The sequence below is a fragment of the Toxotes jaculatrix genome, chromosome 9 (genome assembly GCF_017976425.1).
Source record: "Toxotes jaculatrix isolate fToxJac2 chromosome 9, fToxJac2.pri, whole genome shotgun sequence".
NCBI lineage: Eukaryota > Metazoa > Chordata > Actinopteri > Toxotidae > Toxotes > Toxotes jaculatrix.
Genome location: NC_054402.1, coordinates 28,975,852 through 28,989,728, shown reverse-complemented (window position 1 = coordinate 28,989,728; position 13,877 = coordinate 28,975,852). Strand labels below are relative to the sequence as shown.

The 13,877-nt window shown below is 42.8% G+C and overlaps 1 protein-coding gene across 4 annotated transcripts in view; it reads right to left on the bottom strand.

The window, feature by feature from the left end:
* Nucleotides 1-13,580, bottom strand: part of fat3a (FAT atypical cadherin 3a) — a 92,213-nt gene extending 78,633 nt beyond the window's left edge. For all 4 annotated transcript variants that reach the window (XM_041046149.1, XM_041046150.1, XM_041046151.1 and 1 more), the window contains exon 1: nucleotides 10,271-13,580. In XM_041046149.1, coding sequence (XP_040902083.1) covers nucleotides 10,271-13,580 — 3,310 coding nt within the window. The remainder of the gene's footprint in view (nucleotides 1-10,270) is intronic.
* Nucleotides 13,581-13,877: the final 297 nt, after the last annotated feature.

The window sequence follows — 13,877 nt, the reverse complement described above, 5'->3', positions numbered from 1 at the left end:
GAAAGACCAGAGGAGAAAAGGAAGCTGAGGAGATAGAGAGAAAAAAAAGGAGAACAACAGAAAAAGTGAGAGCTGCTGCTCCAGCAATAAGCAGCTTTAAAGCATAGCAGAGTGGCCACATCTTTCTCCTGAGTTTGCCAAGGCGATTTAGGAAAGTGTGTATATGTGTGTGTGTGTGGGGGGGGGGGGCTGCAGGTGTGAGAGGTCAGGAGGTCAGTCATATCAGATTGTGAGGAGGCTATTAGTGTGAAATGAGCAGCAGGAAGCCTTTATCAGACTCCTGTTAAGCCGGCCTCTCTGAGGGTTATAATGAGGCCTCAGCTAGTCCTTCAGCTATGAGCAGAGATTAGCACCTGAGACCCCACAGGTAAAACCCTCATTAGCCAACTAGCATTAGGGCGATAAAGTGCTGTGCCACAATGTGGGAAGAGGAGCAGTCTCTATCAGCATGAGGGAGAGGAACACAGCAGGTGAGTGAAAGGAAAGGTTAGCACATGAATAACAGAGGACTTCCACCTCTCGTGATGTGCTGCAAAAATACATAAAACACAATCGATTCAGAAAAGGAACTGAGGAGAAGGGCATGCTGGGTAATGAAAAGGCTTAATCTGCAATAATGTTTGCCTGATGATTAGCCGAGTCCTGGTTTTATTTGTTTGGTTGTTCAGATGTCTGTGTCTAAGATTTCCTGCTTCCACCCCAATACAATGGAAGCACAGGGGTAGTGGTGCATATGTGGGGGGATTTACCTGCTTTAGTACTGGGTCCATCAGGTGCATGCATTCCTGTGACTGCTAGTTCAAAATTTAAATGATCCAGAAATGTCTTAACCCAACTCAGCTGTTTTTCAGACTTCATCTCCAGGACTGCTCTCAATCTGAGAACAAGCATTTCCCTTTATTTCTGAACAATCTATGAATTTTGTTTTCATTTTTCTTTTTTTTGATGGGGGGGGGGCTGTGTTTCAGGCTGTTAACTTAATCCACGAACAACCAAGAAGGAAAAAGAAAGAAAAACCTTTCAAGAGGAAGACAAAGAAAGAGAAGAGGGAGTAAAATGGGAAACACAATCCTGCCCTTATTTTTAGTTATTCCCTTTCTTTCATCTCTGTCTCTCTTAAGCTTACACACACACACACACACACACACACACACACACACACACACACACACACATACACACACACACACACACACACACACACACACATACACACACACACCCACACCCACCCTGAGGCGGAATATGCCCACATACACACTTTTAATTCTCCTTCACCTGACCTCAGTTTCTACTTTGTGAGGGTAACTGGCCTGATCGATGGCTGCCATGTTAATTACCTGTTGCCACAGTGATTTGTAGGAAAGGGTGATTAAAAGACTGAGCAATAAAATGAAAATGTCAGCGTTTTTCATTCAGACATTAAACAATACAACATATGATTTGCAGAAACACACAACAGAGCAGAGTGTGTAATACATTTCTGTTTCTCCTGCAGAGTTAGTCCAGAAGAAGGATGTGCTGTAATTGAAGTGCTAGGAGACGATACAAATTTGGGGTATCACGCCTGCTGACAGGTGTGTGTTTGTGAAGAGTGTAGAGCTTCAGTCTGGGTTTGTCCCTTGTAGAATGAGCCTCGTGCTAAATTTAGAGAGGAGCTGAAGCCTCGGGGCGGATTAACTGATGGATCTGTGTGCCATGACATGAAGAGAAGGTAAACACTCTGTCTGAATGGCTTCTATCACAGCCTGGTTACTGGTGCCTTTAAAGGGACTCACACTTTCTCATGTTTTAATGAGAAGCTTCTCTGTTTTCTGATCTGCTGCCATTTGGAATTTGAATTTGCTGTTATGCAAAGTCAACACTTGCCCCATGTTTACCTGATATTTTGATAACATCATAATAAACATATCAGCAGCTCTAATTCCATCAGTACAACAGTCATGCCATTTTCTGTGCAGGTGACAATAAAGATCTATCTATTTTCACTCTGCTGCTCTCATTTTCTACATTTTAACACAGAAACCTTGCTCATCTGCTCATGAACTCCAGTGTTCCCTGTTGCCAGGTTGTTATTCCTAATTGGCGTTTTCCCACAACACTGAATAAAGCTGCAGGATCACGGACACACAGGCACTAACAGGAGGGAGACCAAGGTGACTGGGACAAAGTCAAATTCACAGATTTGTGGAAAAGAAAAGGTTATAAGACAAGAGTAGGGAAGGATAATGGATTAGATGAAGGAGGAACGAGGCTGCAGAGTGTTAACAGTGACACAAAGGGAGAGCTACACAGACAGCATCTAACTGGGATGTACGAGCACAGTGAACCTTTGTCCTTCATTTGACCCCCCCCCCATCAGTGAAATGATGTCACCTGGGAACAGAAGGCGAGGACTGGTTTAATTTTCTCTGATTCTGAGGCCCTTTTCTTTTATTTTTAATGGTAATGTCAAAGTAAATAACTTAAAGAACTTTGCACACCTCCACACAAACAGACTGGCTCTGCCGTGGACTCAGAGCTTTTCTTCTTTCGAGAACAAAACCTCGCAGAGGAAATGCCTATATTTTGAACATACAGTTTTCATGGCATGGGAGACATGCCAACTAACCACTGAACCACCACGCCAACTCACTGCTGGAGCTGTGGCTCTGATCTGTGTGTCCACCACTTTGGTCCACACTGAAATATCTCCTCAGCTACTGGATTGCCATGAAAGTTCATACAGACGGTCATTCTCCCCAAACAAACTCTCTGAATCATGTTGGTGATCCCCAGGCTTTTCCTCTACAGCCACCATGAAGCTGATCTTTTTGGTTTGGAATGAACGTTTATGGATTACCATGAAGTGTGATATCTGATATAGATACTCATGGTCCCGAGGGGATGAACCTCCTCTGACTTCAGCAGCTCAAAATTCTCATCAGCATTCATTGTACTTGCATGCTAACATCACTGTGAAAATATCACCTTTGATGACACCTTTATTGACTAATGGTGATGGAGTGTCTACATCATTTTGTATAAAAACTGATGCAGATGTATGATATGCCTTTCTGGTTTTGTCAGTGTGGTGGTCTAATGATACACTAACACTATAGATTTGTATGGTCATTAGGGGTGTGCCATCTAACTCACCTCACGATTCGATTACGATTCACAGTGCTACGATTCGACGATTCACAGATTATCAATGCATCTTGATTAATCTTTTTTTTTCCACATAGAATGCTTTTTTTCTCACTCTGTAGTTACTTGTAAAATAATGTATATTTTTAAATATCCATTCATTGAAGTAAAACACGTTTATCTCTATATTTTCTTTATTATTAACTTTAGCAATTTCCCAGCATTTAGAAAATATAAAACTTCTTTTAAACAAAATGTTTCCACACTGTCGCTTTTAAACTTGACATGTGAACTGCACGCTGTGACACATTACACGCCGCCATCTCTTGGACTGAGGTCCGTCTCCTAAAATTAGGGCCCTATAAATTCCGTTTTATTTTTTCCCAAATTCTGTTTTTTCCATTTTAATTTTTGGGAATTATGTTTTTTCCATTAAAGTTTTTGGGAATCTACGCAAAAACTGTGTTTTTAATGCAAATGACTAAAATGTACACAAATTAAATAGAAATTAACTGTTGAGTAGTTGCATCTATCAATGAAGACAACATCCACAAGAAAGTATTAGTTTTCAACTCCTCTGATAAAAGAAGAAAAAAACATTAGCTCGCACATGTAGTTCTAAATGTCTGTTTCATTTATTGATGTAGATTAAAAACAATAATAACACTAAAAATATATATTGTGTAGCTGTACTGACATGATTCTGATTTGATTATTTTATTATGAACATGTAAATTAAAAAATATATCTGTTAAAAAAGAAAAGAAAAAATAGGGAAAGGAAATGGACAATATTTCCACTTCTATTACAATCTGATATCTTGATTTACATGTCCAGAAAGTAATCCTTTTAAATCTTATTGTATGTGCATGTCAGCCAGATTGTTTCTCATATGGATTTTGGACACTATATGGTCACTGCGCGTATTCTTATGTTTCCAGTCAACGGAGTGTTGACAGAATATACAACACTCGGCGCTAACCCCTCAGTACAGAGCCGAGCAGTTCGTATCAAGTTTTGCAGTTTTTCTGCTGACGAAGACAGAGCCGTACGCAGCCGCTTCGTCATGTTTACATTGCTTTGAAGGAGAGGGCCTTAGTCTATGGAAGGGGCTTGTTGTGCCACCCAGATTTGCTTCCCTTCGTGCAGTTTTCCCCTGACACACGTTCCTCTTCCACACGAAAACAGCACTGCACTCAAATTGCGATATTTCATGTTAAAAAATAGATTCCGTTTTAGTTGGCCAATTCCGCGATTCAGTGATCGTCGAAATCATAAGGCCCTATAATATGTCCGGGGGGCACGCGCAACTTTTTTTTTGTTCTGACCGCTGCACTTTCCTTACGTTATTAAAAGAATCGATTTTTTAACATTTATCAATCAATTCTTAATCATGAAGTGTCGCGTCACGATTAATCAATGAATCAATGAATCGGGCGCACCCCTAATGGTCATGCAACCAAAAGATTAAAACTTGAAATAAAAGGTTTTTGTCTTGAAGCTTCAGGGGACACTGAAGGGATACTGGACCCCCTGCATGATACAGACCTATAGGGCTACCCAGCCATTGTTTCCACTTATCACTACAAGATGACCTTAACTGAATTAACACTGATTTTGTGATAGAAAATAAAAACAGGAGAAGTGGACAGACTTTTTTTTTTCCTGACATCCATCAGTTCCGTGCATCTCTGCTCTGCTGTTTTGTCTCCAGCTACACACACACACACACACAATAACTCAATACCCTAACCAGGACAAAAACAGTGTCTCAAGTTCACTAATTCATAACACTGCACCTGAAGGCTTGTTACTGATGGCAGGAACACAACAGTACGTGTGTGTCTGTTGGATAAGCTAAGCTGCTGTGACTGAACAGGACTATTTATCCTGTAGGTGAAGTGAGGACACAGTGCTGTAGGGCAGGACAGCTACAGTCTGAATGTATTTCAAGTGTGTGTGTGTGTGCGCGCGCACTATACTGTATGTTTGTTTTGTGATGAGCACAAGGTGTGTAGGTTATTCACATAGGTTTAATCCTAACTGCTTTCGAAGCTGCACTGCTCTGCCACTGAAATTCTACACTACCAGAACACAGTACGTGTGTGTGTGTGTGTGTGTGTTGGCTGCCCCTGCAGTGAGGGCAACCACAGGCTACCATTAACAATGTTTTTTTTTCCTCAGTGCAGGAAATCTAGCCTATATTCTGCACTGTGTGTGTGTGTGTGTGTGTGTGTGTGTGTTGGGAGCAGCCAGGGGCCCACTAATGTTCTCCACAGGGCCAAACCACAAACAGGCCAACTTCAGCCCATATTGGCTATTTCAGTAAAATCAAGTCAAATCTGAAACCAGTGACCTTTTTTCAAACACTCGATGGATCACTGCTGGATCACTTCCTCTGGTGGTGGGTGGATTCCTTGGGGTGGTGGGTGGACCTGCAGGATGTTTACATCCCATCTAACCACCACTATCTTTCTATAGTCCTAACCATACCACTGGTCATAGCCCCCCCTTTGTCTGGGGGCTTGTGTTTGTTGTGTGACTCTACAGTAACCGTGGCTCACCAATCATAACTGAACCCACACACACTGCTGTACCTGTGCTGTCCTGGATGGTTTCACAGACAGACAAGCCTCTCACACAGGACTGCTTCATTGGTTTCTGATGTTTGGTATCCACTGTGTGTCGAGCCCATTACACCCATTAACATAGAGCAGCCGCCACCACGGCCAAAAGCTTAGGTGTCTCAAGCGTCTTCAGTTGCAGCAACACTAAAGAGTCTTTAGTACAAAATTGTGTTTGTGTTTTAACACAACACAACTTTAACATTCGGCTGAAGATGTTTTTAAACCAATCATAGCTATGTTTTGGGGTTTTTTTTGTCTTCACACGAGAATGAACACTGGCATAAAATATTAAGATTGTCCAAATATGGGTTTACTCAATAAGCTACAAAGCACCCAAAACATAATTAATTCATGATCAGTACCCGCCGCTACCTCTAGACACACACACATACACACACACACTCCATTTATATCCCAGCTGACACCTCAACACAGCAAAGTACTCAACAAGACACTCATGCTCCTTCTCAGCCTTCATTTATGATAAATGCAGTGATTAATTCACTAATTATACTGATAGGAGAAGTGCAGCTCTGTGTAATGTGCTGACAGTGTGATTAGTGGATGCCGATGGTCAAACATGTTGCTGTGTGCTAATTAAAGAAACAGGCAGCAGAGGGCTGCTCCACGGAGTGAGGATCAGGCTGTAAAGACCACAGTCCCAGGCAAGTCACGTGATGCCCTGAGGCCGACAAAACACCAGTGCCCTATATACACATCCATTAGAGAAGAAACACCTTTGAAGGGTCAGTTCACCCAAATCTACCCAAGATAAACCATCCAACTGATCTACAGCATGCTTAGTGTCACCTAGCCCATCATTCAGTTTGTCGACTCCAGCCAGTGTGCAGCCTGCACAGCCACAACCATTTTCAATCTAACCCTTCACCCTCATCTAACCCTGACATGGATTCATGGACTGAGAAAGTCCAGTGTTAGCAATTCAATCTACAGCCATACATTCTGTAATGTACTATACCCTATAACATGACTCAGCAGACGACATCTTCAACCATTTATATTTTTTTCAGCAACACTAAGACATCTCTGTCAGGTATTGTATCTCCATAATGACCGTGCAGAGGGAAAAAATCCACAGGTTTAAGTGAATTCTGCAAGAAGATCACCAGGTCAGTGTTAGTCATGTTTGGATTTACCTAATGAGCTTACCGTAAATGTCAACCCCTAATGGCAGTTATTAAGTGTGTGCATGTGGATGTGTGTTTCCTCAGATCCCTGCCTCTGCGTTAACTCCTGGCTGCACATTCAGATCTCCCCCCCACAGTGCTGGTTTTGTTGGGAAACAAAGCTGCACCCCCGCCCCGACTGTTAGAAATGAATCACTGTAAAACCGGGAGCCACAAATTCTCCTTCCTCTCCTCCTTTCTTTCTTTCTCTCCCAGAACACAACGGTTCCCAGGGAGAAGTGACGCTGTGATTAAGAGTAGTCTTCATGTGAAGAGCTTTCTGCAGAACAGAGTGGGCGGGAGAAAGACATGGAGAGGTTAGGCGTCCAAGGTAAGTATGAGGGTGTGCATGTGGGAAGCAAAAAGGCGGGTGTCTAATGTTAAGCCTATGCAGTTACAGCAGCCACTGGCATACTACAACACATCTATATCAACACACAACAACAGGCTACGATTTCCTCTCTCCAGCGTTACACCGCCCAACACCTCATTATTTTAGGTTGGGAAACATCAGAGGAAAGAACTCCTACACTAAGGCATTTCACACTTGGAGAATAAAAACACACACAATAAATACACACTTTAACACCAACTAAAGAGCCTTTTCAGGCCAGCAGCCAAACCAGGTCGATCCACAGATAAAAGATCAGAACAGTGAAGTCTGAAACTGAAATGTTTGCCATTTATTCACATGGCAACTACAGTGTAGTTAAGGTGTGGTTAGGATTAGTCAACTTAAGGTTAGGGTGAGATTGTGATAAATAAATATATGTCAGTGATGGGATGTAAAATCTAGGCTCTTGGCATGATGATATATGCAATACAGACAGATCACACATAAATCTGTATGTAGCATCTCTTTGGCCAATAAACACAAGCACAATTTACTAATCCAAGACTCTGTATAAAGCCAGTAAAACCTGACCTCTGTATCCATCAGTCCTAAGGACTATGGAGCAGGAGGGTGAGCAGCTGTTGTTTGTACCAGGTGATGATCTGCTTAGTGCTGTGTTTGCTTTGGATATCAGGCCTTGAATTCATCTGGTTTGAATAAGTGAGAGCTTAAATAAGTCAAGCTAAACGCCTTTTGAGTGTGAAGTGTGTTTGCTAGATTGACATATATTTATGTCACACAGATAGATTGATGAATGAATCTCTGTCAGCCCTTCTCGAAAAAGTAAATCAGGAAAACTGATTAACTGTTTGACGGAATGGTGCATTCATGGACAACTGTATAATTTGGGAAATATGATTTAGCTTATCCAAACTGAAAAACATTGCAATATCATGCACCCATATTTTCCAACCATGGTGATTTGGTTCTCATGCACACTTTACAACCCTTTACAAAGTTAGTAAGTAATAAAGACTACAGCAACTGAAGGCATTTAGTTAAAAGGAGTGAAAACACAGTTTCTGTAAGCAGTGGGGTTGGCAGTAAGTTAAGACCTATTTACTCTAAAAATTTACACATCTGGCCCACATAGGTTTTAAGTTGTGGATCACTGTATGCCAGTTTCAATCATTCCCAATCATACCCAAGACAATGGGATCACATCATCACATAGCGATTCCACTGCAAGATGGTCTCCAGTTTATTTAACTTTTATAGCTGCAGTAAGTACAGACCACAGACTGACTTACTGTTGAAATTATTAAGCATTAAGCTGCTCAGTGGCCCACAGATCAGGCTATGGTTATATCTGGAAGCTTCCATGTGTGGAATTGTGACTGTGGTTGGGTTGTTTCCAGAAAAAAAAAAAAATCCATGCCCTCTGAATAAATAAAAAAGCTCTCTGTGGAATGCTTTTATTGTACAGCACTTTCAAATGAGCATTCGAAATAGGCCCTGACCACCACAATAGACAAACTGACAAAACAAACAGCCGTGGAACTCTAATTCACAAATAACTGTGGGATCATCCAGAAAACACAGAGAACAAAACAATTCACATAATGATGACAGCCACAGGTGTGCAATCAGAAAAGAAGATGTAAGTGGGTCAAAGTATAATAATAAAACATTCCCCTGTCTACCTGAATGAAAACTGACCCTTCTAGGCCTCTGACCTTTTCTGGAACGATTTCATACAAAGGCATCGTACACTCAGCCAGCAGAACCAACCCCCCCACACACAGAACTACCTCCACACAGCTCAATCCAATTCAGTGCAGTACAATAGGCCTGCAATAAATAAATCTGTGCAGCATCTGATGCTCAGATTGTGTGAACATTGGGTCCAAGTGTTCATAGCACAGCTGTAGTTACCAGCAGTGTATTGGATTATATTATATTTAAAGATGTTTAAAACATTTTGCTCTCCCATGTGCTGTATGTAAATAGCGGTGGACAAATACAAACAAATGCAAATGCAAAAAATAGCTTAATCAACTTCACCTGGGAGACCGGCTAGTGACAATAACCAGTCACTACATGTGGATGTGGCCTTTTTAATCGTTATGTACTGTATGAGCAGTACTGATATCACAGTGTTGCTTAAAGTGATCTGGTAACACCAGCAGCTTAGAAAGAGCAAAAATGATCTGAGGATGAAAAATGAAAAACATTTCATTAAGTTTTTACTTTGGTAATCTACTTTGTGCATAGAAAACAATAGCATGTAATGCTCATATTCACATGGAATACTCGACAACAATGAAATTGCTGATGTCCTGAATGCTTCTGTATCCAGCCATAAAACAGGTCCTTTGATTCACACTATCATACCATTATTCTCATTCTACAACAGTTTCCCACAGTGATAAGAAATAATGCTTTCTGGGTGAAAGGATCTAAAGGCAATTACAAGCTTTGAAATGATTCACAGTCTCCATCAGACAATAGGAGATACTGTCCCCTGTACACTGCCCTTAAATCGTGTTTTCAACTGTGCACCAATTTTCCCTTAAAATGCCCTGTTTCAAACATGAGCGGAAAATCACCCATAACCCACGGGGTAGCATAAAGTACCGCATATCACACAAAATGCCAGGTCCTAGTGATTATATCTGTCTACATCTATTCTGTTGTATGTCTTCCACCTCTTAAATTCCACCTCTGCTCTTGTGGTGACTGGACCTCAGACTAAGAAACCTCTATAGAAACAAAATTAGGAAAATCTAAGAATACTATAAATATAAAAGTGGAATGTCAGAAAGTCCTGGCCAAAACTCTCCATGCCCCCAACAAGCCAGAGCCAAAGAGACAACAAGAACAAGGTTTGGGACATAAAAGGTCAATATGACACTATATACTTTAATCCCAGGAATAAGGCAACACTGATTAATATCACAATACACACAGAACAATTTTCAAAGAAAACTCACCTGTCTCTTCATCTATGGCAAACCGTCCAAGCCCACTGCCGTCACGAATAGAGTACTGGACCTCTCCATCTCTGCCAGCATCATCATCGTTTGCGGTGACTTGGAGTAGGGTGGTTCCAATGCGGGCATTCTCTTTAACTAATCCTGTCAGGGCAAAGTGGGAAAAGTATGGGGCGTAGAGGTTTTCGTTCACATCCACCACCTCCACCTCCACAAATGTAACAGAGAGAAGAGAAACAGGCCTTCCCTTGTCTTTGGCCTTCACAGTGAGATTGTAGAACTGCTGGGTCTCGTAGTCAAGCTCCTTTGTCAGCCGAATAGCCCCACTGGTTCTGTCTACCTCAAACCATCCGTTGTAATCACTGGCAAGGGAGTACCTGACCTGGCCACCCAACCCCAAATCTGGATCCTGGGTTTCTAACCAGGCCACAACTGTCCCTACTGGAAGATCCTCCAGAGCCCTGGCTTTGTACACACTGGGGATAAATAGTGGGGGGCAGTCATTCACATCCTCCAAAATTATTTTCAAAGTGGTGACAGAAAACCTCTGGCTCCCTTTCTCTGACTTGTCCCTGGCCTCAATCTTCAGGTTAAAAGTAGAAACAAACTCCCTGTCAAGTTGGCCAGCAACATACACTATTCCATTACTAGAGTTGATACTAAACTGGGTGGTGCTGGTCAAAACAGAATATACAATCTCCCCATTGGGTCCAAGATCTTTGTCAGTGGCCTCAACCTGGATAACATCTGTACCTATGGCAGTGTTTTCAGGTATGACAATTCTGTAGCCTCCTTCTTGCAAAAACTGGGGTGCATTATCGTTAGAATCTTCTATGTAGATAGTAAGCAAACGCCAGGAAGATTTCTGCGGCAGGCCAAGGTCATAGATAGTTAAGTTGAGGAGATAGCGATCCCTCTTTTCTCTGTCCATGGGCAGGAAGACACTGATGAGGCCAGTCACCATGTCAATGGTAAAACAGCTGTCAGTATTTCCATCAGAAATAGCGTATAGAATCTGACCATTGAAACCTGTGTCACCATCGTAGGCATTCACCTTGAAAACACTTGAGCCAACCTTTAGGTCTTCCCGTACAGCAATATCTGTGGGAAAAGCTTTGTCAAACTGGGGCGTTTGCCGATTGACAGAGAAAAGGTCAATGAAACCCTCCTCAATTCTGGGCTTGGTGCTAGCTTTGGTCTTTTTGAGTAACTTTTCAGCTAACTTTTGGGCTACCTTTGTCTCTTTGCAGTTGAAACCTCTGGGGGGAGATTTCCCATTGACAACTGAGATATTAACAAATATGGGATCTGAAAAGTTCTCACCATCTGTGGCAGTTATTTTGAGACTAAAAACACCGTTCTTTGGATTGGCTGTGGAAAGGGAACGTTGTAGTGAAAGGACCCCTGAATCTGGGTTGAGGTCAAAGTACCCCCATTCGTTCCCTGAAATTATCTTATATTTCACTAGCTCTAACTCATCTATATCAATCGCTGACATTGTGGTTATCGCTTCGTCCACTGGAAAATCCCTTGAGATCACCCCCTGGCACGCTACCTTCTCAAACAATGGCTGGTTATCATTTAAATTTTCCAAGTGGATTGTTACATTGACCTCACTCTCTCGTCTGTAAGGTGATCCCCAGTCAGATGCTCTGACAACAAACACAAAGCTCTCTGGTGAGGATTCAAAGTCCAGCTCTTCAGTGGTGCTGATGATGCCAGAAAACTGATTGATTTTGAAAGGTAATGGATGAAGGCTGGAAATGCTGTAAGTAATGTATCCATTTTCTCCTTTATCCTCATCCACTGCAGACACAGTTAATACACTGGTCCCAACTGGTACACTTTCATTCACAAAAAACTCATATGAGGACTGAGCGAATGTTGGTGTGTTGTCATTGGCATCCTCAATGGTCACCCGCACTTTAACTCTGAGCTCACTATCTATTTCCAATACCTCAAGATTAAAGACATCCTGGTTCACCGTAGTGAACCAACGGGTGGTGGAGATGACGCCTGTTAGGGTGTTCATCTGAAAAAAAGCTGAATCCGCAGAAGGTGCCAGGATGTATTCTGCATCATCAGGCTCTGGTTTGATTTTAACAGCCTCTACTATTGTGCCTGGTGGTGAAATTTCATTCAGACTAACTTCATACAATTCCCGCTCAAACTTGGCTTCCCCTGTCTGCCGTTTCTTGACCATAATGTGGACAACCTTGACAGCAGAGAATTTCTGTGGGGTTCCCCTGTCTTTAGCCTGCAGAGTAAGGTTACAGCCATAGGGGTAAGTCTCCCAGTTTACTACCTCAGAGGCCTTTATGGCAAACTCGCCTTCCTCAGATCTCTCTATGAAAAACTGCTCTGAGGGGTCTCCACCAACAATCACCACTGAGTCAATTTCTCCATTTAAGCCTTCATCTAGGTCCTCTACAGTGACCATGGCATACACAGGGTTTTTATCAAGCCACGAGGGGCTGTGGGTGACCACATTCATCACTGGGGCATGCTCATTCACGCGCTCTACATGGACAAAAAGCTTGGCTGTGCTGCTGACCCCATTATTTCCATACAGCTTCATGCCACGGTCCACTGCCAGGATTTCTAAATCGTACCGGTTTTGCTCATCAACATTAAGCTTTCCACTGAGAGAGACCACTCCACTGGTGGGGTGTACGGCAAACAGCTCCATTTTGTCCTTGAAAAAATAGTAAAACTCCCCATTGGAGCCAATATCTGCATCTGTGGCAGTAACTTGTGCTATGCTAGTCCTGAGAGGTGTGCTCTCCGCTATGGTGACGGAGTAAGTGGTGGGTGAGAACAAGGGTCGTAGGTCATTCATATCCAAGACCTGGATGCTGACTTTAGTCCAGGTCTCAAGGAGGGCCTCTCCCTTGACAGAGGCTTTCACTGTCAATACATAATTATCCTGAATCTCTCGGTTCAAGATAGCTGCATTGCCTCCCTTAGTCCTTATGCGCAAGAAGCAGAAATCACCCAGCACATACTCCTCTGCCTTGAAAAGCCCTTCGTCATCACCTGAGGTGATTCTGTAGCGGATCTCCCAGGAGCGCTGGGCCAGGTGAATGCCCATTTTAACTTTACTGTTGGCATAGGTGCGTGCTGCTGAGTTTTCATAAACTGTGGCGTGGTAGACAGCCTGAGTGAAGCTGAAGCGAAGTCCATCCTGAGGGGCCCCCTGGGTGTTCTGGCTGCAGCAGGGTGGTAGCTTGAAGAGCAGCAATGGCAGCAGCAGGGCCAGGCCGAGGAGAGGGGCTCGCATGCCTGCCCATTGGCCCATGTTCACATCCATCCCATCATCACTTGATCCTGAAACAGAGAGAGGCGGTCAGAGAAACAGAGAGAAAGGTTAGCCACCGGGAGGGATTGACAGCAACAAAAGTGCATGCCACATATCTTCGACTTGACCTTTCAACTCCCAGGCCTGAAGGGCTACTAATTATCCATTGGACTAAAGAGATTGATTGAAGTAGGGAGGGGAGGGGGTGTCCACAGTTACCCGGCAGCCAAAATGAAGGCTGACATCATCCTTGTGTGGTCTCTGGACACTGACAGTCAATTGCAAGTTTCTGAAAAACCAAAGGTGGTT